Source organism: Malaclemys terrapin, chromosome 2 (genome assembly GCF_027887155.1).
Source record: "Malaclemys terrapin pileata isolate rMalTer1 chromosome 2, rMalTer1.hap1, whole genome shotgun sequence".
Classification (NCBI taxonomy): domain Eukaryota; kingdom Metazoa; phylum Chordata; order Testudines; family Emydidae; genus Malaclemys; species Malaclemys terrapin.
The window spans coordinates 266,507,395-266,534,057 of NC_071506.1; the positions used below are offsets into that span (position 1 = coordinate 266,507,395).

At 40.8% G+C, this 26,663-nt stretch overlaps 1 protein-coding gene across 1 annotated transcript in view; it reads left to right on the forward strand.

The window, feature by feature from the left end:
* Positions 1-26,663, forward strand: part of PTPRN2 (protein tyrosine phosphatase receptor type N2) — a 970,322-nt gene that overhangs the window by 471,508 nt on the left and 472,151 nt on the right. The window contains exon 11 of the mRNA XM_054021089.1: positions 14,946-15,025. Within this exon, the coding sequence (XP_053877064.1) occupies positions 14,946-15,025 (80 nt within the window). The remainder of the gene's footprint in view (positions 1-14,945; positions 15,026-26,663) is intronic.

Sequence of the window (26,663 nt, forward strand, 5' to 3'; positions counted from 1 at the left end):
GAAAAATAATCCTAACTATGCATACAAAATGATGGGTCCAAATTAGCTGTTATCACTCAAGAAAGAGATCTTGGAGTCATCATTGATAGTGTTCTGAAAACATCTGCTCAATGTGCAGCAGCAGTCAAAAAGCTAACAGAATGTTAGGAAGCATTAAGAAAGGGATAGATAATAAGACAAAAACGATCATATTGCCACTATATACATCCATGGTATGCCCACACCTTGAATACTGTATGCGGCTCTGGTTGCCTCATCTCAAAGAAGATATATGAGTATTGGAAAAGGTATTAGGTGTATTGAACATCTTCCATATGGGGAGAGATTAAAAACACTGGGACTATTCATCTTAGAAAAGAAAGGGGATATGATAGAAGTCTATAAAATCATTTAGGGTATGGAGAAAGTAAATAAGAAAGTGTTATCTACCCCTTCCCATAACACATGAACCAGGGGTGACGCAATTAAATTAATAGGCAGTAGGTTTAAAACAAACATAAGGAAGTATTTCTCCACAGAATGCACAGTCAACCTGTGGACTCATTGCCAGGTGATGCTGTGAAGGCCAAAAGTATAACTGGGCTCAAAATAGAATTAGTTAAGTTCATGGAGGCTCAGTCCATCAATGGCAATTAGCCAAGAAGGTCAGGGACACAACCCCATGCTCTGGGGGTCCCTAAACCTGACTGCCAGAAGCTGGGACTAGACTCAAGATTTTCACTGTTCTGTTCATTCCCTCTGAAGCATTTGGCATGGGCTACTGTTGGAAGAAAGGATACAAGGCTATGTGGACCATTGGTCTTACCCAATCATAGAATCATAGAATATCAGGGTTGGAAGGGACCTCAGGAGGTCATCTAATCCAACCCCCTGCTCAAAGCAGGACCAATCCCCAACTAAATCATCCCAGCCAGGGCTTTGTCAAGCCGGGCCTTAAAAACCTCCAAGGAAGGAGACTCCACCACCTCCCTAGGTAATGCATTCCAGTGCTTCACCACCCTCCTAGTGAAATAGTGTTTCCTAATATCCAACCTGGACCTCCCCCACTGCAACTTGAGACCATTGCTCCTTGTTCTGTCATCTGCCATCACTGAGAACAGCCGAGCTCCATCCTCTTTGGAACCCCCCTTCAGGTAGTTGAGGGCTGCTATCAAATCCCCCCTCATTCTTCTCTTCTGGAGACTAAACAATCCCTGTTCCCTCAGCCTCTCCTCATAAGTCATGTGCTCCAGACCCCTAATCATTTTTGTTGCCCTCTGCTGGACTCTTTTCAATTTTTCCACATCCTTCTTGTAGTGTGGGGCCCAAAACTGGACACAGTATTCCAGATGAGGCCTCACCAATGTCGAATAAAGGGGAACGATCACGTTCCTCGATCTGCTGGCAATGCCCCTACTAATACAGCCCAAAATGCCGTTAGCCTTCTTGGCAACACGAGCACACTGTTGACTCATATCCAGCTTCTCGTCCACTGTGACCCCTAGGTCCTTTTCTGCAGAACTGCTACCTAGCCATTAGGTCCCTAGTCTGTAGCAGTGCATGGGATTCTTCCGTCCTAAGTGCAGGACTCTGCACTTGTCCTTGTTGAACCTCATCAGGTTTTTTTTGGCCCAATCCTCTAATTTGTCTAGGTCCCTCTGTATCCGATCCCTACCCTCTAGTGTATCTACCACGCCTCCTAGTTTAGTGTCATCTGCAAACTTGCTGAGAGTGCAGTCCACACCATCCTCCAGATCATTAATAAAGATATTAAACAAAACCGGCCCCAGGACCGACCCTTGGGGCACTCCGCTTGAAACGGGCTGCCAACTAGACATGGAGCCATTGATCACTACCCGTTGAGCCCGACGATCTAGACAGCTTTCTATCCACCTTACAGTCCATTCATTCAGCCCATACTTCTTTAACTTGGCGGCAAGAATACTGTGGGAGACCGTATCAAAAGCTTTGCTAAAGTCAAGGAATAACACATCCACTGCTTTCCCCTCATCCCAATATGACTGTTCTTATGACCCTATTGTAATTTTTCATGTCTCCCCCCCCAACATGTAGGGTCTCCTGATGTCACCCTTTTTTATGTTTATCTGTGGGTGTTTGTCATCTTATCCCTCCTAGTTTAAAGCCCTCCTCACAAGACTGGGGGGGTCAGTGTGTGAAGATGCTGTTCTCCTTTTTCTCCTGGGTGGAAGCCTCCAGGGTCAGGATGCCTGTGTGGCAAGGGGCAGGTGGAGGAAGAGCTAGCAGTGGTGTTGACGACACGCCATTTTCCTCCCATTGCAGATTCTTCCTTGTAGAGTACCTGCAAGTTAAAGAAAGGAAAGTTCTGTTCTACCATATACGAATTTGTTTCTCTTAAATGAGAGGGTTGCACCTCTGCAATTAAGGGCACATATTGGGCCAATACCTTACATATCTGTAACTACCAAATTCTTGGACACTCCTTAAGTCAGTAGTTCTCAAACTAGGGCTGCCGTTTGTTCAGGGAAAGCCCCTGGTGGGCCGGGTTGGTTTGTTTACCTGCCACGTCCACAGGTTCGGCCAATCGCGGCTCCCACTGGCTTCGGTTTGCCGCTCCAGGCCAATGGGGGCTACAGGAAGCGGCGCGGGCCAAGGGACGTGCTGGCTCCCCTTCCTGCAGCCCCCATTGGCCTGGAGTGGCGAACCGCAGCCAGTGGGAGCCACGATCGGCTGAACCTGTGGATGCGGCAGGTAAACAAACCAGCCTGGCCTGCCAGGGGCTTTCCCCGAACAAGTGGCAGACTGGCTTTGAGAACCACTGCCTTAAGTGATACTAAGTGTAAGCTTTTTCTGATTTATCCTCACGCCTTTCTTTTTTTAACTTCAGATTTTTTTCTCACCTCCTTTCCTCTCTGTCCCATTCTCTGTAATGAGAGGATCACCATATGGATTTGGTGAAATTAAGGTTAATAACTAGAGCTGTGTGAAACAGATTTTTTGGTTTGCTGGCTGACCAAACCAATTTTTTAAAATAAAAGATCTTGTTTCAGGTTGAGTGGAAATGAAACTTAAAAAAAGAAAAATTCATGAACCAAAAAAGTAAAATAAAATAAAAATTGATTTGGTCAAATGAAACATTTTGTTTAGTTTTTGAGAGTTTTTTTTAACCTTTTCTTTAAATAAAATTTAGATAAAATTCAAAACAAAAAGTTGGTTTTAATCAAAAAATTGAAACATTGTTTTGAAAATATTAAAATGAAACATTCTGATTTTTTGACCAACACAATTCACCAAATCTGGAATTTTTCAGCAACAAAAAAAGTTTTGTCTGAAAAATTTCATTTAGTTGTAGTTATAAGTGAGTTTGTGAAGATGAATCAGACTCATTTCATTTATATAGCCTTTCACACACCATTGGGATGTAATTGTTCCCATTTTACAGATGGGTACATTGAAGCTCAGAGAATTTTAAACGAGTTTCCCAAACGTATACAAGTCACTGGCAGATCTGTGGATAGAACCAAAGAGTCTTGGTTCCCAATCCTACTACTCTGGTCTAGCCTACTGAGCACACTTTACTAATAGAATAGTAGAAGTTAAAGTTGGAAAAGGCTTATGATGTAGAATGACCAAACTTACCTCTCAGTTTTCTAGGAATCATTTATTTTGAGAGGCCTGACATATTTAAAAAATGAATGTTTGTGTCCCAGTTTTTCAATCAATGGGTGAATTAGTTTTGTGACTCTGTATAGAGTGGCTGGCCCAGATGAGCAGCTGTACATCTCTTGTACATTTCATCACCCTAGCCAGCTTGTGCTGCAAATCCAGGGTTGTTTGCTTCAACATTGCTCCAACCTGCCTGTGGTGGGGTTTATAAACCCAAGGATTCATGCAGGCTTTGGGGAGCAGGAAATGCTTCACCAGGAGTAGATGCCAGCTCCAGTAAACAATATGCCTTCAGAAGTGAGAGGACTGGTTCAGGGAGACTGTTTCTCACTCACAGTTTGGAGGAAGAGGCACAGGAATGAAACAGCCAATTGGGATCTCCAGAACTATTTTTCCGCTGCCAGAGGAGAAGTTTCCAGACTTCTAAGTGGGCAATCACTATGGGCTCGGAAGAAACAAGCTGTCCTGTATTTTTGTGGCTGGTTTAGGTTTAGGCTGAAGAAAGCCAGTTAGTGTGCTTCCTCGGGACTTGGACTTATTTAACAGAGGCTTGGATGTACTCAACATTTAGCTTTTTAAAGGGACCGTAGATATGCAGCCTTCCCACTGGAACTTCCATACTTCCCTCACAAAGGAATCACAACCACGTGCAGCCCATGGGTCACGTCAGGTGGGTGTAGTCTAATCCTTTTCATACGGTGAACCATGCTTTCCAGCCTCACTGCCTCTAGTTCTTAAGCATTACTTTCTGGCCACTAAACTATGCTTTACCGACTACCACTCTGATTTGGTAAATTTTACACCTGTCATCATTTTCTCTCAACAAACATAAATGACTGCACCATGTACAATGCAGTGGAGAATCAGGCCCAAAGTCGGTGAACAATGTCTCTGATTAAGTCTTTATTGGCTAAAAATACAAGTCCCCTGCTTACTGGTATGCCAGCGGGGCTACTAAAATGTGTAAAAATACAAATGAAAATACAAATGTAACATCAGTTCTTCCTTTCATAATGACTTAATTACCACTCTGGAGGAAAATAAAACAAAACCTTTGTACAGTAAACCAGTGTTTCAAATGTATTTGCAGCTTCTCAGTGTCCAAACTCTACAGTTCAGCATTCTGGAAGTAAATTATAGCACTTGGGTATTTTGTGCTTCTACCAACCATAATTAGATACCTAGTTTTCACAGCAGGCAAAGTTGACAGATTTCACAGAGTTGGCATGATGAAAGTTTTACACTTGTTGCTGATTAATAGAAAAATTATTTAAAAACTCGGAAATTATTTGTAGACCTTGAGTGATTATCTGAGAGATTTCATTTTGTGAAGAATAAAAGTTATTAAAACTGAGCTGAGCATTCATTAAATAATTGCAATTATAAGGTTTAGTAAAAATCTTCACTTGGGACCAACTGAATTGAAAAATCTCTCAAATCTTAATTTTCAAATATATTTTTCACATTGGAAACAAACATCAGTAAAATGAGTTTGAATCAGAGCTTTACTGCATGTAGTGTCTGTTTGGACAGATCAACCATTTTATGTGATTTCACTTCTCAGATGTTGCTATTGACAATACTGTGTCAGCCATAATCAGTGAGATTGGTGCAGTAATGTCACTTCAGTGGTTGCACGTCCATAATGATAGAGGCTACGAGGACAGCACAAGATGTCCAAATAATTATCTGATTTACCTGCAGCTGCAGGAACCTACTAACATTATTCCATTAAATGGGACCATGCAGGTAGATTGCACAAATTGCTCAATGCCACAAAAATCAACCCAGATCAAAGTTTTGTTTCTGAATTCCCACCTCCCCACCCCTCAACTTTTAGAGACATTTGGATATGAAATATGGTTCAGTCTGTACATGATCCTCATTCATGAATAGATACATGAGAACTCATTTCTCAACAAGCACAGAATGGCTGAAATAAAGGAAAAATCTCTCTTCATCAGCCATAATATCCTGCTCAGGTTAATAGTAAATTTTAACACAGAACACGGAAAGGATTAAGATACTTATTCTATTAAAATTTGTTATTTGTATTACAGTAGTCCCCAGAGGTTCTGATCGGTATGTTGTATATTGAAAGTTCTTTTGAACATGGGCTTTTTGGTCTGTGCTTGTACAGCGCTTAGCATAATGGGGTCCCGGCCCATGACTGGGGCTGCTAGATGCTATCACAATACAAATAAATAATAACATCAATTGTTCTGGATAGTGAAAGACTGTTCCTCCTCCACAATGTTTACAATCTAATAAAAAGCAATGGAGGAGGAGGATTTTGGAAATGTATTGGGCATTTTGAGATCCCATCCTTTAAATGTTTCCCCTGTTCTCAGAATTATTATGCAGCTTGGAGTTTTGGCTACCTGTAAGCAAAGCTCTCTAGTTAGAACGTGCCTCTGAAATAATCTTGCTGAAGGTCAAAATACAGTGACAACCAATATGATTGTTTCCCCTTGTCCTGAGCTTCTATGTCATATATGCCAAGATATTGGCTTTGGCCCTGATTCAGGAAAGCCCTTCATCATATTCTTAGTGTTGAGTCTTCCTATTCAGCAAAACAGTTAAGCATATGCTTAAATCACATTAAATCAATATGACGAGCATATGTGTTGATGCTTTGCTGAAAATGAACTTTATAGTTATCTGGAATGGGGACTTAGAGGAAAGTAGTTGGCTTTCATGGGTGTAGAATCTTGTAGTATGGCATAATCCAACCACTGACTTTCTTGGCTGGTGAATACCAGTAGGCAGATCTGCTGGTTCTGTCAGTTACCTCAGTACCAAAATGCAAAGATAGATGTTTGCTGGTTCCATCTATAAGTGCTGGTCCGGACCAATTGTGGATACAGCCTCATCCATCTAAAGACCATCCGGTCACTGCAGATGCACTGGATATGTCAGAGTTAACTATGGAACCCCTCGGGCACCAGGGTATTCTGAGACTTGTATAACACCGGAAGATATATTCCTCCCTTATTCACAGTCTCCACTTCTGAAGAATGTCCTTACTCCCTCCAGAGGAGTCTACATCACTGGCCCAGGAACTGTCTCACTTCCAACCATCTGGTATGACTTCCCCAGTACTGATGGCACCACTGCTACCAATGGAGCAGTTCTCTGACTCAGAGGAATCAGAGGATATGGCCACACCGGTATCTCAGTGGAATCAGTTAAGCCCTGATGGACAGTTGAGGAGCTATGCTTGCCATTCTGCCAGGTACAACCCCCATTCGCCCCAGGGACTGCTGGTACTGATTTCCTTGGGGTCACTCGCAACCGATTGACCCCTCATTTTTATCTTATTGGAGTCCATGGGATCCTTATGGCAGGCATCTGGGCCCTCTGAAAAGTCGTACTGTTCCTCTTCCTTTCACCAGCCAGTTCGTCAGTATATGAGGAGGAAGAGCTGGAACCAGATCCACAGGTACTTGACAGCTCCTTCTTCATCATCCCTGGATGGAAGTGGTCACTCTTTCTTTGCCTTCTCTGCTGGATGACTGAAAAAAGGCAAATATAGTGCCAATCTATAAAAAGGGAAATAAGGACAACACCGGGGAATTACAGAGCAGTCAGCTTAACTTCAGTACTCGGAAAGATAATGGAGCAAATAATAAAGGAATCAATTTGCAAACACCTAGAAGATAATAAAGTGGTAAGTAACAATCAGCATGGATATGTCAAGGACAAATCATGTCAAACCAATAGCTTTCTTTGACAGGATAACAAGCCTTGCAGATGGGGGAAGTGGTAGATGTAGTATATTTTGACTTCAGTAAGACTTTTGATACTGTCTCACATGACCTTCTCATAAACAAATGTAGAGTGCTACAAGATAGCAAAATCCTTTCTCCAGTCATGTCACAGCTCACTCTATAGAAGCACAGGCTGCCTCCACAGCATCCCTACCAGATGTTCCACAACAGGACATCTGCAGAGCAGCCACTTGGAGTTCAATCCACATGTTTCTGACACTCTATGCCTAGTTCATGCCTTAGCTACAGATGCAGTGGGGGGACTGGCAGTATTGGAAGTATCTTTGCTACCAGCTTCCTTGCACCCACTTCCATTCTGAACACTGCTTGCCAATTATCCACATGTGGAATACATATAGGGACTTTCACTTGAAGAAGAAATGGAGGTTACTTACTGTTACTGGAGATTCTTTGAAATGGGTGGAATATCTTTATTGCACTATCTGCCCTCTATCCCATCTGCTTCAGATCCTGTTGGATTTGAAGTAAGAAGAGGTTGAAGTAAGAACCGAAGAGGTCAACCCACACTGCCTCTTATTCCGTGGGCTGGGAATGTGAGGAGCTACTGCAAATGTGGGCCAATGGTTGCTGCTTTGAGGAAATTCTGTACTCAGACACATTGCGCGCATGTGTACATGTGCGGGACCACATATCTCGAAGAACCTCCAGTTATAGTAAATAACCTCCATTTGTGTTGAGCTCCAGCACGGAATGGATTCTCATGCAGGCAATCTGACTAATTTTCTTGAGGAAGATTAATAAATAGCCTGAGGGAAGGGTCTGTTGTAGGATTTGTGTCTGAACAGGGTTGCTTACTTATTGAATTGTTTGCCTGAATTTCTTTTACTGAAATACCAGTTCATATGATATAAATATAGCATTGGAGACATTGATCCATGCAATATACATTTTGGATCAGGTTCACTAATACAACCTGAGTCCTTTGCACCATTCAATTCAAAGCGTTTAACTGACCATTTAAAATGGGATTGCAGCTGGTTTGATTAAAAAGGGACATGCAAAACCAGCCAGAGTGTACCAGTGAATCTGGATCTATATTGTTTAGGGATGAGCAAACACAATACACCTCTGGCTTTGTTTTGCTCTATCAATCAAGTGTTATGCAGACGTTCCATATCATGAAAATGCCACCATTAGATATTTGCTCTCTCTCTCTGTATGTATAATATAAGTGTGTGTGTGTTTAAATATTGATGCATTTTATATGTTATGTGTTTGTGGAAGTGCATGAGTCTAATTTTTCAGCTCATTTATGATGCCATGGAGAAAAGGAGATTTCCATGCAGTATTGAAGATGGATCTAAGCTTGAAATTTCTAAACACAGCAGACACAGAAATGTATAAACATTGCAAGCAATTAGTTCAAGCCTGCCAAACGTTCCCTAAAACAATTACCTTCACTGCTATAAAATTTAGTTTGCACTGTTCTCTGGAGTGTTACTAATTGTTTTTCTTAACCCCAAAAGATTAAAGATCTTTAAATGAACACATAGGGCTGTACTGTTTCGAATTTCAAATGTGAGTTGTATTAAGACCACAATAAATTGTTTGTATTATGAAACAGGGTTGATAAGAGAATATTTAATGTAGTAATTATCCACTGTTCCCCCTAACATCCCCCAGTCTCAAAGAAAATGTTTCACCGTTCTTTAAAAATGTGGTCCAGCTTCAAATTCATTTCTGTCTGGCATCAGCTCCATGTCTTGTCACTAAGAATAAACATAACCATGTTGGCACTTGTTTCTCAAATCCTTTTCCACTAGGGGGTATGATAGACTGTAACTGTATTTCACAGCAAACCTATATGATACTGTGGTACTAAGGAGTATACACATGAGGGAGAAGAACAGGCATGCAAAGCTCGATACATAATTTATACAGATTTAAGTCCTGTCATTCATAAATATAATTGTAACCTAAGGCTTGAAAGTGATATGGACATTGCCATATTGATCATACTGCAGCTCTGTGTTTTCAGGCAGTTCATTTGTTGACAGGCAAAATGCAACAAAAATGTTGCTGGTCTGTAAAACAATGAATGGAAGGAAATACTTATAATTATATATTAACACAAGACATATCGTTTACTTCCTTTGCATGTTGAAAGATGCACCTTCTAACCTTCAGATGTATAATATAAACCTGGTGGGGAGGGGTATGTGTGAGTAGCATTAAATCAGCAATCAACCTTCAAGTCATTTCAGTGCAAACACTGTAATTACTTCATCTATAGTAAACAGAATAGAAAACAATAGCACACAAGGGTGACAATTTGCAATAGGCTTTGAATGTCTTTGTTAAAAAAAACTAATATGGCTGAAGGAAACATTACTGAAATTAAAAAACAAAAAAGCAGAAGTTTTGACAGCCAACAGAGGGGGTAATTAGTCTGTACATTTCAAGTAATATATTTAGCAGATCATTGAAACAGACATTACATTTTGCACAGGGAGCATTTCGTGCTTATTACCCTAGAAGCCAGATTTGCCTACCTTTGCTGAAAAACATTTTAGCAAAAGTATTGTCAGAAGTGTTATGTGTGATTACAGTAATTTAGACGGAATGCATTTTAAGAGCCAACTTCTGCTCTCATATTTAAGTCAAGGGAGATTCCTCCAGATTTGCATTGATGTAAATGAGAGCAGAATCCAGTTCAAACAGGTATTAAAAAAATCTTAGGTGCAGTGTTGTATTTTTAGATGAAATGTGCTGCCTCCTGACATTTTTAATTTCTCTTTTAGCTGAAGAAATACCACGTTGCTTGTTCTGATCTTTCAAGCTGGATATTGTGCTTTATATTTATGATCTGTTTCATCTGCCCAGCTCACTGTGAATGCTAGTGTGATGTAATCTGCCACAAAAGGAGGGATTCCTTTACTAACTGGCAGAATCATCAGTGATTTGTGGGAACAGTTTGTTTGCAATCCATCAGGTCATAAACAATAGTGTTCACTTCAATGAGCTTCAGTATTTAGAGTGATGTAAAGACAATTGTCATTAATATTAGCTAGGCTTCAGTGTACTTGGCAGCATCAAGAACAAGCAATTAATCCATCTTGATCCCTGCTAACTAATTTCAGGTTCTTTTTCACTGTGTCGTGGGTGCATTTGGTGCGCCTTCCACCCTTTTCAAAGACTGCAACTCCCATTAAAGCCCCCTTAAAAATATTTATCAGTCAAATATTATTATATTTTGGTGTAACACACTCCTCCTACATATAATGAACAATGCAGGATTCCCAGGAGGACAAGCATTCTTATTGAAATGTTTGTTTATTGAGTGCTTTTTGCCAGAAAACCCCCATGAGAAAAGTCTTTATTTTATGAGCTCCTGAAGCTGTAAAACCATTCACAATACACCCAGAAGTAAATGCAATTTTGTCCAGTGAGCTCAGGGTTTTTTTTAACCAAAATTAATGCCAATGGCCAACAATTTCTGAGGGGGACTGAAAAGAATCTCTGTGTTATCCATGTACAGTAAATATGCCTAAAAAAGTTGTATGTTTTTATCCTCCAGTAAATCTTTTTACAGTACATTCAAGAATTAAATACTGTAGAATAACAACATAGTATCCCACATCATAATGGATTACTGAGGATCTTGAAAACCTTTGATTTCCTCTTCCCACTGTTGGAAGAGGAGTTCACCAATATCTTCTCAGTCCCCTGAGAATTTTCCAACCCCAACTGTTTTTCATCTTCATTCCCTGCACTTTTTCAGAAGCCCTCCGGGGCAGTGACAGTGCTTTCAGCAGAGGAAAGATTACTGTCTCTTTCCTACCCTAGATTGTGTCATGTTCTTGAGTTAGACAGATGGAGTCACTAGAGAGTAACATGACATGCTCCTTCCCACCCAAGGTCATGAGCATCCTGCCTCTATGAAATTCCCAAAACATTCTGGATTAGGACCTTGGGCTGCAAGCTTTTGTTCAGTTCATGGCAGTACATTGCACTGTTACTGGATTACCTACCAGGCTGGTTCCAGATGTTAGGTTGTAGGAGTCCATTTTAGGCTCTGAATAGCTCAAGATGATAGAAAGAAATCTTAATCAGAAGTACACCAATGCTGCCAAACTCCCTGACCACACTTTTACCTTACTAGTCCCAACTGTGCCAGTAACTCACTTTGTGACCCTGGCAAGTTACTGAGGCTCTTTTTGACTCATCTGTGGGGGTTAATATCTCCTCTGAGTGTGATCCGGATGTCCAGATCCTTGGCTACAATTGTGGAATGGCTAGTGAAGCTTGGGGAGGGGATGCAAAACTGGCTTTTATGCTTCCCTGATCCTGGACTGGCTCTATCATAGGTTGGTCCCACATTGTTTTATAGTTATGATCAGTTTCATCTGCACAGCTCACTGAATGATAGTGTGATGTAATCTGCCACAAAGAAGGGCTGTCTTTAGTAACTGGCAGAATCATCAGCTCCAGCCATGTGCCTTAGAGCAGCAGATGGTGGGAGACAGCTTAGGAGCATACCCATTACTACTAAGGGTGCCCCTACAGTGGGTGATTCTCCTGTGGCTAACTACCTCAGCTTCATGGCCAGAATCTGCCAGTGACCTGAATGTTTGCAACGCACTTTAAGAACCTCAGATGAAATGCAAGTGCATACACGTGTTAAGTATTATAATATAGAAAATACTATTTAAATGCTGCTGACAAAACATATAGACACTCATCATTTATTAAAATAAACTTCTTTGATATTGGTGACTGGGCTTCTGAGTTGTCATTTTAGCAATAGACCTTTCTGTTTTTTCTGAAAAGTACTTGAAGAAAAATTGATTGATTGCTGTCAATCTTCATTGGCTCAGAATAGAATGTGCACACTGGATGTGATGTGAGTAAAGGAGATGGCAGCTAGTGTTCATTGTGCCCACAGCTAGTCCAGGGTCAGAATTATTAGAGCAGAGGGGTAATTCTAATAACTATCTTATTTAATCGCTATGTAATAGTTTGCTAACTGCCAGGAACTGAAATTTCCTAGCCTAAATCCTGGCTTCCAGCTTCTGGTTTTCTACAGTAGCTTTGAAAACTATTTATAATATTGTATGTATATTTCCAAAAGTGTAATAGAACAACTAGCTTTTTGACTGGGTTTTTATAGGCTTCCTTGGTTTCTTTAGCGAGAGGGCTCAGATAATGCAGTGGTAGACAATGTGGACGGTCCAGTGTGGACTGCTCATAAACAGCCTGCAGCATGTATGTCCCTCCCAGCTATGTCTCTGTGTGTGTGTGCTGCAGCCAACCAGCCACACATTGCCTCGTACTAGCCTTAAAGATTACCACAGGGTGACCCTGATACACTCCCAGTCTCAGATTTCCCCCCAATATGCCCTGTACTGCCCAGTCCTCTCCTAGACAGTGCAAACATATTAAGTCCATTATTCTTTTAAGGGAATAATCTGCACACAACTTGTTACCCCAAATGGAGTTGCCCAGACACTTCAACTTCCACACACTGGATTAGATAAAACAATAAAACAAGTTTATTAACTACAAAAAGAGAGATTTTAAGTGAGTACAAGTAATGAGGCATGAAAGTTAGAAATGGTTACAAGAAAAATAAATATAAAATGCTTACTGGTGCTTAACTTAACAAACTACATTAGGTTCTAAGCAAAGTTCTTACCACATGCTTTCAGCAGTCTTACTGAACAAACTTTTTAGGTCAGGACCCATCCACCAGAGTCCAATGGCTGCTTCCTTTGTCTCTTCAGGTGCAATAAATGTGATGGGCAGGGAGAGAGACAGCGGGGTGTTTGTCCCTTCTTATAGTCCTGTCCCCACCCCTCACCCTGTGAGAAGGATTTCCAGCTGGGAGCAAGGTGACAGGCAGTCTGTGTGGAAGGAAATTCCATGCTGTTTCTTTGCTAAGATATAGATTTTTTGTCCCTTCCCCCTTTCCTGACAAAGAATGGCCACTTAGCAGTTAATGGTCCATCAGCCTTGCTTACATCTGGCTGAGGCTTCAGCTTATCCTTTGACTCCAAGGAACTGGTTTGGGCATTCCCCAGACTTACCTAGGAAACATACTTTTAGTCATGATTTCAGTTTATGTTTATAACTTCACATATAACGCTGCTACATGCATTTTGCTATGATATTACTGATCAACAAATTATGAGTTTTTAAATGATACCTCACACAGCAGACTTTGTACAAACATTATTATACTAGTGTGTTGGGTGTGAACACAGGGGTATATTCTGTCACAACCAAGTAGATCAAATATCATGTACTGTATGGGTTAACATTTATCATGGTGCCAAGTTTCATAGCTATTCAGCCTTGCACTGAGCTGTACTAAAACAGCATACGATTACTTCTAAAGCATTCTATTACCTGGTGAGTTTTTAAAAAGGGAATTGTCAGTGTATTTGAAAATTTATGAAAAATATATACAATCTGATTTTTATTCACTCTTTATAATAATCTACAAAGCCTGTAACTTAAATCTGTTTTCATTCTAATTTTATCCCCTTCATCATACATGCACAGCCATTTGGTATTATTGGGGTACTTCTGAGTATGGAACTATTGATGTTGATTTACTTTTCTTTAAAAAAATACACTGAGGCATTTGTTTTGTCAAACACTATGCTTATGATTTTACTGTTCATTATCATGCTGATTAGTACAGTGCTCTGTAAACTGCTCAAAGATTCATAGACTTTTATGGCTAGAAAGGACCACGGTGGTCAGTTAGTCTGACCTCCTACGTAACACAGGCCATAGAGTTTCACCAAATGGTTACTGCAGCAGCCTCATAACTGTAGTTGAGCTAGAGCAGATGTTTTTAGAGCTAGCCAGTCTTGACTTAAAGATGTCAAGTGATGGAGAATCCAACAGATCCCTAGAAAAGTGGTTAAGTACTCACATTGTTTAAAAAACTGCACCATCTTTCTAGTCTGAATTTGTCTAGCTTCAGCTTTTAGCACTTGGACGTCACTACACCTTTGGTAGATTAAAGAGCCCTCTACTATCAGAAATCTTTTTCTTATGAAGGTAGTAGTAGACCCAGATCAAATCATCTCTTCACCTTCTCTTTGTTGAGCTTCTTTTGTCTCTCACTATAAGGCAGGTTTTCCAGATATCCATTGGTTTTAATGGGGCTACTCGTGACATAAGCTACTTTTAGCTAAGGCTGGCAGAATCAGAAAGGACATCTGATTTAATCCTGGATTCTGAGTGCCATTGATGCTCTGTGTGGTGTTTGGGCAAATCACTTGTTTTCTGTGCATCAGTTTGCCCATCTCTGTAACAAGCACAGTACCTTTACGGTGGGTGTCATGAGGCTTAATTAATATCTGTAAAGTTATTTCAGACATATGATACATTAAAACAAAACACATATAAAGGTTTACATGGATGTTGCAAATGTGTTTAATGAACTAAAAGGAAAAGAAATAAATGATGCCTTAATAGTGATGCTTAAATTCATCTTTTTTTTAAAGTCTTGTTTTTGATAAGTGTTATGTTGTATTTCATTGTTACAAATCTCATATTTTTTAAATCTTTTTGTAGCATACGGGGATCAGCTGTGACCTTCAAAATGCACTCAAATGTCCAAAATATTACAACTGCAGATGTTGCCAAAGCAGCAGGTAAGAATCCCCCACCCCTGAACCGTGCCCATCCACCATTCAGTTTAGAAAACAGCACCACCAACAACAACAAAAGGAAGGAGCATTCTCACAGGAAGATTGACATTTAATGAAGGAGACAGTTGAGGGGTTAGTGGCACATATGGGAAATTGAAGTGTAACATCTCTGAGTCAATTAAAACTGCCTGAGACTTCATTGTTTGCAGAGGAACTGGATTAAACAGAGGGATGCAGTCGTGGCCTAGCATGGTGAAAAAGGCCTCAGAGTTACGTCTGAGAGAGAAAAATAGAGACTAGATTTTGAAAATGAAAAATTGACACCTGTGACATACAAAGAATTTGGTTGTAGGGGCTAACAGGAGCATTATTACAAGTCAATTTTTATTTCTGGATCTAAAAGAAGGTACAAATATGCTTTTATTTATGAGTTACTTTGACAATCCCCATGAACACTTAGGACATGAACATTCTATATCTAAAGCTAAACTGCTTCTATAAAAGCCACTGTTGTAAGCACTGCAGTTTGCTTACTGTCAGCTTGGATACCACTTGTTGTGACTACAAGAAATCATTTCTGCAAAATAACAGGTTCATTTGCTTCCAAATTACCTGAGATAGTTCAGATAGTTTGTAATACCGAAGGATAAATAATTAGCAATATCGCTTTAAAATGGGAACAAAGGACGTCAGTTTGGATAAACACAGGGAGAATCATCCTTGGTCTAATTCTGTGTGATTTCTGTGCTGTTACGCCAGGGAGGAATTTGGCCCTTAGATTTGAGATGTACAGGTTACTAATTCAGTCCTTGCTGTTTATATGTCTGCTTTTCAGGCCTGATCCAGGGCCTGCTGAAATCAATGGAAAGGCTAAATGGACATTTAATAAGGTTCTTACTCAAGAGCCCGAAGGTCCCAGTATTTTGCTAATATTGGCAATTTAGGCTTAAATAAAAGAGTTTTATACCATTTAATTTTTATTAAAACTTAAAACTGCTTAAAAATCTCTTAGAGGAATGCCTTCAAAACACTTAATTTACAAAACAAAACCAGAGCATACATACTTCCAGGGTAGACACTTCGTTGTTTCAACTTTATGGCTAAATACGTTAGTCCAGGATGTTTACAATTAAGTAACTTTACGTCAGCCTGGGAATTTTAAAACCAGACCCTGTATACAGAAAATGAATGGGTCCAGTCAACAGAATAATTTCACACACCATCACATCCTTGGAGGAAGAAAGGATTTATGAATCGAGGTACTCATATAGGCGAACTAGGCGGCCGCCTAGGGCACCTAGTGGTTGAAGGCACCTAAAAGCCCGCTCAGGTGAGGAGGTGGAGTGGAGGTGAGCTGGGGCAGGAGGCGTGAGGGGGGCTGCCCGCAGTAACAGGGGTGGCGCACAGGGGAACCGCTCCCTGCCCCAGAACACCTCCACTCTGCCTCCTCCGCTGAGCACACAGCCCCCGCTCTAATTCTCCTCCAATCGGCGCCACAAGCCTGAGAGGGGAGGAGAATTAGAGCGGTGCCGGCATGCTCAGCAGAGGAGGCGGAGCAGAGGTGAGCTGGGGTGGGCTCCTCGGGCGGGGTTAGCTGCAGAGGGGAGGTAGCTGCTGCGTGGGGGGGGGGGAGGGGGGCAGGTGGGCGTGGTTAGCTGCTGTGGGGGGGTGAGGTTAGCTGGGTCGGGGAGTGGCGACAAGGTGGAAGTTTCGCCTAGGGCACGAAACTTCCTTGCACCAGCCCTGTACTCATACTATAATGATATCCATATACTATATCACAGAAGTCACAGAATCCATGACTTTCAGAGACCTCCGTGACATTTTCTGCTTCAGCCCTGGGACCACGGGGCTGGAGCTGTTAGCCAGTGGGGACCTCAGAGCTCTCAGCTGCCACAGCTGCCAGCCCCAGAGCTCTGAGCCGTGGTGGGGTCCTGCAGCTCCCAGCTGCTGGGGGCATACTTGATTCATGCCCTTGAAAGATAATGCTCTCTGTGTCTCCTTCTTGTGGATGAAACCTTTCTAGGTAACCCCACATCCCAAGTAGCCATGAATGTCTTGATCCCCTTCCTGCAGTTGCCAAAACCCCCTGGCATCCTTGACATAATGACAAGCATCTCTAGCCTCTCTAGTTGCCAAACCTCTCACCGGTGGGTGTGGTATAGGGCCAGTCTTGCTCATAAGATTAATAAGAGAATAATTTAAATATTCAGTTGTTTTCTATAGAAGCTTTCATACAGTTTGTTATCTCTGCCTAATAACTTTTGTATTCCATTAAACTACAACAATGGAGTTCTATTTAATATTTTGTCAGTATCATGTATCTGACATTCATAATGTGGAAGAAGCTTAAGTTTGTGTAGCTTTTATATTCCAGTCATGTGAATGTTAGATGTGTCAAATATCTCAACATTTTTGATGATGCAAGATAATTCTATAAGTAAATGGCTTGGTAACTGTATATGACACAATAGTCCTTAAAATTAGACAGATTCGTGTATCTTTTATTTCCTCTTTTCAGTTTTAAGGTTAGAAGAAATCTAATGGAAAATAATTATAAATAGGATAATATTTCTCTCTATATGAAACAACATTGTAGTCCACAAGTATTGTAAGTGTAATAAGAAGTTACTTATTTGATCTTTATATAGAAATTACATTTGGGAATCATGTTCCTGTATATTCTAGCACTCTGCAAATTATATTGAACGTTTACAACTGTGTCACCTACGGGTTTATTCTCTTCATACCAGCTTGTAACTCCCATTAACGTTAACATCAACAGGAGAATAGACCTCCTAAGATTGCATTAGTATAGTAAATTCATTGTTGTACTGCTGAATGAAGACCATACAGATGCATATTAGTACCATATGTTTCCTTATATATATATCCTACTGGATCCCATCAAATACTAAAATATTCATTTTATATGATCCTGAAGCATGTTGAGTGCAGCATTTCATTATTACAAGAGCATCTTCCTATGGTATTATGCAAATATTTGTCTCAGACATCCTGGCTAATGTATTGTCTTGCTTTTGAACATACGGTATCAGTGCACATTAAGGTATTGGGAGGACTGCAAATGGTATAAAAGCATGAAGTATATCTGTTTATTTTTCCATGGAGTTAAGGTTACTGGACACCATCAATAAAAGCAAAGCATTAAAAATATAGGAAATCTTTAGCTGAATGGATTTGAAAACACCATCTTTCATGTGCTGCATTTCAATACGTGTAGTCAATTAAAAAAAATAACATAGCAACCTGAAGTCATATCCTATTGCATTTCTATACTCAATAAGTCATATTTTTCAAGAGTGTGAAATCACAATTGTCATAATATATTATTTTTTTAAAAATATACTAAACCAAATGGTTTCCAGAGAACCTTAAATCCACATTAATGCATGTCTTTTATTTTTAGAAAAACACATTTTGATTTCTTATTCATACTTATGTGAGTGTTATGATTGAAATACTTGGGCTGATCTTCCACTGTCTTATACTTGGGTGAAGTGAGTGCAAAACAGATGTAAAATGCCATCATTTTCATTTTATACGGTTTTAAGTATCAGAGGGGTAGCCGTGTTAGTCTGAATCTGTAAAAAGCAACAGAGGGTCCTGTGGCACCTTTAAGACTAACAGAAGTCTTCTGTTAGTCTTTACGGTTTTATACACCCTCTGGTCTCACTTTGATTATGCAAGGTGAAAGGCAGTACAGAATCAGACCCATTATGTATGAGAGAAGAAGTGATTTCTAAATTTTTAATGCACAGAGCTGTAGTGTGTGAGGCTGCTGTAAAACCAGCTGTGCATATATAGTGCTAATATAATGGTGCGGGACACTGAACATTATGGTAATGGAAGGGCTGATGTGAAAATAGCTGTATACGTGTAGTCCCAGCATTACAGTAACAAGAGAGCTGATCTGAAACTGGCACACATTTATATCTGGGTATTACTGTAAAGAGATAGCACCGTGAAATCATCTGTGTATGTTTAAACATGGCATGGTGGTGAGGGGACAGTGAAGGAGAATGCTGCTGAGCGTAAATAGCCCAAGCATTACGGTAAGGGGAAACTGATGTTAAACTAGATGGTAGTACATAGGCTAGATATTCGGGTATTTGGCTAGCTTATGTGAAAAGTGTGTGTGTGTGTATGTGTGTGGATACACATACCTGCTACTATGGTATGGAGGAGAGCTTGTATATTATGGGCACTGTGGTACTTGTGTAGCTATTGTGAAATCCAATATGCAAACTATTCCTGTCTGTGTGTAAGCAGAGTCAGGATGAGCTCTACCCTGACATCTGGTGGTGAATTATGGCGAGTGTGGAAAAGAACTCCAGGGGCTGATCTTGTTTGCATAGGCACACCCACTCGCCTGGCATGAAACCACAGCAACTCAAAGTGGTTACTTTGGCTGGTGTGGGATCCCCAGTTTCTCTGTTATTGGGGCAGGAAGAATAAAGTTTTGTTACCCTGATTCTGTGAATCAAGGCCAGTGGAACTGTTGTATGACAGAAGGACTGAGTGAGTCATTCACCATTACCTAAGTAGCATTTGCTTGTCAAGGGGCATGGGTTACAAAACCCAGTGAATTGAGAGAGGATGGGGACAGGTATTTGTACCTGATGGTATGGCCCCTCCCTGAGGGGGTTGAAACACCAATTGCACTACCTCCTCTCTCCACTGTTGAATGTCAGAGCTAACTTTGATTCCCTTAGGAGTCTAGTTACAGACTGCTGAGCTGAGTTCACTTTGGGCCAATAGTGCACCAGCACTGGGGCTCCCCTACTACTAGCTGAAATCACTAAGAGCTGAAATCACTAAGAGCTGAAGCTATTTAAGAGCTGAGATCACTGAGGTTGTGTTAACTAGTGGGGGAGCCTGAAGCTATATTGCTAAGCTAACTTAGCTTAGCGGGGGTGAGCGGAGCGGCTGGAGGAGCAGCTAGCAGAGCGGAGCCTTGTGGGAGCGGCCCAAGGGATGGCTGGAGCGGAGCGGCTCACAGGTCGGTGAGCGGAGCGGAGCGGCACGGCTCACAGGTCAGTGAGCGGAGCGGAGCGGCTCACAGGTCGGTGAGCGGAGTGGAGCGGAGCAGCTGCCAGAGCAGTTCGTGGGACGGCAGGAGTGGGACTGCGGGTGGAGTGGAGCAGTTCGTGGTGAAGGCTGCGGTGGAACCCCACGGAGAAGCAGCCGGTTGGCCTCGGATCACGTAAGGTGCCCCTTAACACCCTGCTCACCCCCCCCCTTTGAACTCTGGGGCTGCACTGATCATGGACAGAGACTTTGGGGGGTTGTTGGACTTTTGGGACTTTTGTGATTCTTGGGTCGCTGGTTTCAAGAACCAACGGGAGAGGACACGGCCCAATTTGCTGGGGTGGGTCTTCGCTCATGGTTTGGTCTAAGAACTCTAGATGTGGTGTTTTTCCAATTTAATGCTGATGTTGTTTACCTCATGTTATTAAACATTTTCTGTTACACTCAGACTCCGTGCTTGCGAGAGGGGAAGTATTGCCTCTTAGAGGTGCCCAGGGGGTGGTGTGTAATTGTCCCAGGTCACTGGGTGGGGGCTCGAGCCGGTTTTGCATTGTGTTATTGAAACGGAACCCCTAGATACAGAACCCGGCCCTTGTTGCTGCCAACTTAGATGGGCAGAAGGGTTACATGTGTAAAACTTCACTCTCTCACTTATTCTGTACTGGAGACATTATTAAGATATATGAATATAACACGTTTGAAGTTCTGTGTTTTCCCAATATTAAAATACAGTGACCTAAAGAAATGCTATAAAACCAGTGCAAATGTGGAAAAAATGAATTCTTCATAAAATGCTTCTAACTTATTTAATGATTCTCTTATTATTATTTGAAATTTACAACTCCCTTTCTGATGATTCTCCCTCTCCGTCCTCTCCCTCCCCACCCGCCCCAAGTCAAGGAGGTGCAGGCCCTTCCAAGTTTGGGAGTGTTCCTTATAGCTGTGCTTTGTGAAGTGCATAATCACTTAATAAAGTGAGCTGTAAGGCTCTTAACCAAGAATTGTTTCCCATTACTTACCTATTCTGTAAAAATACACACAGAACTTATTCTCCATAAAAAAATAATCAATTATATTCCTGTTATAAACTGTACTGTACAAAAATAATTTGGCTAAAATATCACAGCAGAAATTGAAATGATTGTAATATTGATTATGTTTTTAAAAATGCAGGTTAATACACTGTAAATTTAACTCATGTCTTAGATTTTGGAATCTACAAGTGATGTGAAAACTTTTAGTATCTAAAGCTCTAGACATCAAAACTTTGGCAACATTCAGTTTATCATCAAATGCACTTGACAGAAAACATTGCATCAGATCCTTTTGCCATGGTAGCTGAATGTTTGTTCTAAAATTATCAGTTGTAAAACAATGAACAATGTTGACATTCAAAACAGATCGTTTTTAGAATTAAAGGTTTTAGCATTAATCACATTCAGATGAATAAGGCAGTTCACATTGTTTTAGGCTGTTTGCTGACTCAGGCAGAGTTGACATTGCATTTGTTTACACTTGGTCCACAATTTCATCACCATGAGGACTAGAAACATATCATTTTTCAATCCTTGGGTTATGGAGCATCATTTTATTCACAAATATGTTTACAAATACTTTATTGTGTAAAAATTAAATCATATCATATTTGCTAAACCACAGACACTATTTGGATATATAAACATGGAAAAGGCCCTTCCCCACAATGTTTTACAACTCCAGTGAAAATTTCAAAAGACAGGTAGTTCAGATTCTCTTCTGTACTAAATATGCTTAGAATAGAGGATGGGGGGGCAGCATTACAGGGTAAGTTTGTTTCCCTGATTCTCATGGGGCATTTGTGCCAACCCCTGTCCATTGGCATAAATTAAAGCAGTTTACAGGATGCGCTTATTTATGCCTGTTCATAATTGGCATAGCTGTAGAGTGCTCCGACAACCCCACCTGCACCACAGTTCAAGGCGGCAGGTTGTGTAGGGGCCACTTATTCTCCTTTATGCTAGCTGATATCTTCCTTGTGCTGATGAGTTCACAGCTGGCCTGCTACTGCTGGATTCTGATGCTTTGCTCAACCAGACTGCTGCAAAGTGGCCAGAACAGGATGAGAGAATCTGGGCCAGGTAATTTAACGTAAACATTTTCAAAAAATAGGAACCTAAAGTTAGGCTCTTAAATCCATACATAGGCTCTAAATCAGTGCCCTGATTTCCAAAAGTTCTAAGCACCTAGAAGTTCACATTGAAGTGTAATGAGAGCTGCTGGGTCCTCAGTCTGTTTTAAAAACCAATCCATTGCTTTAGTTGCCTAGATAAGAACTTAAGGCAGGGCTTTGCAAAGCCACTTGAGATTTAGACACCCAGTCCCCATTAAAATGACTAGACATTCAAATCCCCTAAACCACTTTGGAAATATCTGCATTGGAGCCCAACTTTAGGCAGATATTTATGACACTCTTGGTATAATGCTTCTAATATTTAACAAATTCAACAAAATCACTGAAAACTTCAACAAAAATTCAATCTGGATCCTTTTAATCAGGTGACAGGCTGGGAAGATAGCATTTTGGGATTTTTAAATAAATTCTAGGGAATAAATCTCCACTTGAAATGCATTTTTCAATGACATCTTAATTATGGAGTTACTGGTTCATCTATAATATAGCTATAATGTTTGGATGAAATGTTTTTTAAAAATTTGCAACAAAGGTCTCTATTCACATTCAGTATAATTGAAATGTTTAATCATCCTGACTTAATTTTAGCAACTCTTCTCAGACTCTAAAGAATTCTACCTATGAAATGTATCTACCTTCAGCACTCATTCTACCTATGAAATGTAGTCATCTTTATGGGCTAAAAAGGTTTCTTTCCATATTACTGTATAATGTAAATAAATACATATTGCTGCATAATGTAAATATTCATAATACTTTTCATCCATAGCTCTTTAAGTGCTGTAAAGTGGGTAAGTATTAAGTCCCTAATTTACAGATTGGCAAACTGAGGCAGAGAGAGAAAATGACTTTCCAAAGATGAGGGAGTGAATTAGTCAGTGGGAAAGCAACGGCTGCCTGACTTCCCAGTCCTCTAAACTCTTCAGTAGATCAAACTGCATCCTAGCTTATAGGTTTTCTGTATGTTTTGTGCTTGTCTTCACTGTCATCAGCAGTATGATTATTGCATTAATTCTACTGTTATTTATTATTTTTATGAAAAGTGTCCCAGGTGGCTTACAGAAAAAATAAGAGAGATTCATTTCCTGCTCAGGAGATCTTACCATCTTACATGTGACATGTTGAGTTGAGGGTGAAAGAGTAGGAGAACAAGGGATGATTATGTGGTTATTCAGTTTAGATCTGTGCTTATAGGGATTGCTCAATTAAAAGTATATTTTAAAATGCTAATGGCTATTATCGACTCACTTCTTCTATGCTGCAGCATAATCTCAAGGAGGAATTTGAATGAGAAGAGGCTAATGGTTTACTGAAATCTCACTTATTCTGATGCATTCTGAGCATTCTGCCTTTACCCCACAGATTATATCAGCTCTTGACTAAATACTATCTGGCCTTTGTCTGATACATTTTTTAGAGACCATTTTTTGTTAATCTATTAAAGGTTCTTCTCATGATACATTTCTTTGAACTCATTGTAATCCAAGAATTAACTATCCAATCCATTGCTTCCATTTCTGAAGCTGTGAAAATGTTGCTAATATTGCTTGTTGAATTCTTTGGGTAATGGTAATATATTTCTCCTGTTTTTGTGGCGAGTGTCTCTGGAGGAGATACAAGTCATATATTATGAGAAGCAGGCTATGAGGAAGATTATTCTCCATGAAATCTTTCATCTTTTGAAATGGGCTCTAGCCAGTCCTACTTGTCTTCTTGATTTCTCCCTCTGTTTTTTGCATGATCTTGGCAGCTGTCTACACCCATCTGTGCAGGTGTTCTTTCCTTCTCTTGCCTCCACAAGTTTGAAGACTAATAATTTTTTGGCAGTATTTCTGTTTTTTAGGTGAAACTCCTCTCTTTTTGTTCTTGTAGCTCATGTGATCAGATGGAGATTGCGTGTTGTGGGAGAACATGACAAAGAGTATGCCTGTTCTCTTGGTTATTTGAAATTCAACTTTGTAGTGAATTGATTGCTACCTTGCCGGAAACTTGGAAACCAGTTGCCATGATCAGGTGTATAACAGTATTGAGTGCTATAATATCTGTAGCAGTAGTTCTCAACCTTTCCGGACTCTTGTACCCAGGGCCGGCTCCAGGGTTTTTGCCGCCCCAAGCGGCGGGGAAAAAAAAGAAGCCGCAATCGTGATCAGCGGCATTTTGGCGGCAGGTCCACCTCACCACTTTCTTTTTCAGCAGCACTTCGGCAGCAGGTCCTTCCCTCCGAGAAGGACCAAGTGACCCGCCGCTGAATTGCCGACAAAGAGCCGGACGTGTCGCCCTTCCCTTGGCCGCCCCAAGCACCTGCTTGCTGTGCTGGTGCCTGGAGCCGGCCTTGATTGTACCCCTTTCAGGAGTCTGATTTCTTGTGTGTACCCCCAAGTTTCACCTCACTTAAAAACTACTTGCTGACAAAAATCAGACAAAAATGCAAAAGTGTCACAGCGCACTATTACTAAAAATTGCTTACATTCTTATTTTTACCAGATAATTATAAAATCAATTAGAATATAAATATTGTGCTTACATTTCCATATATAGCCTATAGAACAGTATAAACAAGTCTGTATGAAATTTTAGTTTGTACAGACTTTGCTAGTGCTTTTTATGTAGCCTGTTGTAAAACTAGGCAAATATCTAGATGAGTTGATGTACTCCCCTGCAAGATCTCTAAGTACTCCCAGGAATACACATCTCCTTGGTTGAGAACCATTGGTCTATAGGACTGGAAAGCTATGAGATGTTCCTAACTTTAAATCAGTTTAGAACAGAAGAATTTATAACCAAAGTATAATTGTTTTAAGGACTTCATTTGTTCTCAAGTAAGTGGCACAGAAAGATTTCCTACTATCGTCATTAATATTTAAAAATTGCTTTTAATTATTTAAATAATCAATAATCATTTAGTAGAACAGGCCAAAGCAGTTATGACAGTCATACCTGGTAAATTCTAATTTTTAAAAACTCACTTCCCCTATTTATTGCATATTATTTGCTCTAATGTTTGAAGAGAAACCAAAACTCACAAACTTATGGACCATCATCTGTGTACTTTGGGGGTGCAGGGTTCGGGGCACTCAGCACCTCCTCACAGGATCAAGCACTATTCTTAGATACAAAGAGTTTTCCTTTTAGTGAGGACCATTCACAAAGGCCTTGATCCTGCAAAGACTCATGCATGGGCTTAATTTTATACACTATGACTAGTCCCAGTAAAGTTAATGCTGTTCTTTGCAGGCTTCAATCTAAGTGATAACATGAGATAAAATTGTCCAGGCTTGTTCTAAGTGCAAAGGTGATTTTTTCTGACAAGTTTGATCAAAATCCCTCAAGCCATTTTTGACCTTGTGAAGATGGGGGGGGGGGGGGGGGGAAATACACATTTCACATGTTAAAAGAATTAATGCCACATTTTTTTCTTGCACTGATGCAAAAACTGACATTTGAAATGTAAAAGGCTGATCCTCAGCTGGTGTAAATTGGTATAGCTTCACTGATGTCAACTGCTGAAAATGTCCAAAACTTTTTTAAAAATTTGGTTTCATTCTGAAGCTCTAAAGTATTGTAATAATTACTTTTGAGGATGCTCAGCAGACATCTGTTAATTTTTTTTAGCAAAGCCTAATTTGGCCTTGTTCAGACGTCCCATGTGGCATCACATTACAAATTCTCCCTGTTTAACTTCACCAGGCAATTGGTAGGGAAGAGGGCTTCTGGAGCCTGGTTGTTGCTTAACCAGTTTTCATGTGTGTGATTGTAAATGGATGTTACAATCCTCCGGGGGGGAAGGATAGCTCAGTGGTTTGAGTGTTGGCCTGCTAAACCCAGGGTTGTGAGTTCAATCCTTGAGGGGGGCATTTAGGGAACTGGGGTAAAAATCTGTTTGGGAATTTGGTCCTGCTTTGAGCAGGGTGTTGGACTAGATGATCTCCTGAGGTCCCTTCCAACCCTTCTATGATTGTTATGGGGTGTTATGGGGTTCACTCACTGCTAATGGCTCCTCCTCCTGGCAGTCCTGGGGATTAGCTGCGGCCAGCTGTCACGTCTTCTCCTTGCAGTGTCTCTCCCATTGTTGTATCGCTCTGAAGACCCCTCTCACTCCACAAACTGCATCTTCCTCTTCATGATTCAGTCTTTCAGCTGGGTCACAAGACATGTTCCCCACTTCTGGGGTTTCAAAGTCCTCAGACAGTCTTCTGCTCTCCACCCTGCTGGTGTCACTTTGTCAGTGGCTGGTAGGGGGATCTGGGCCCGCCCTCTACTCAGGGCCCCAGCTCAGGGACCCTTGTCATCAACAGCCAAGGTTTGACTTACCCCATACTTTGCTGCTTTTCCCCTGAGCCTTGCCTACCTCCCTGGCTCTCCCCCTTTTCTGGGCTTGGCACGCCCCACTCCCTCCTCCCAGGGAGTGACTGTAGGCTA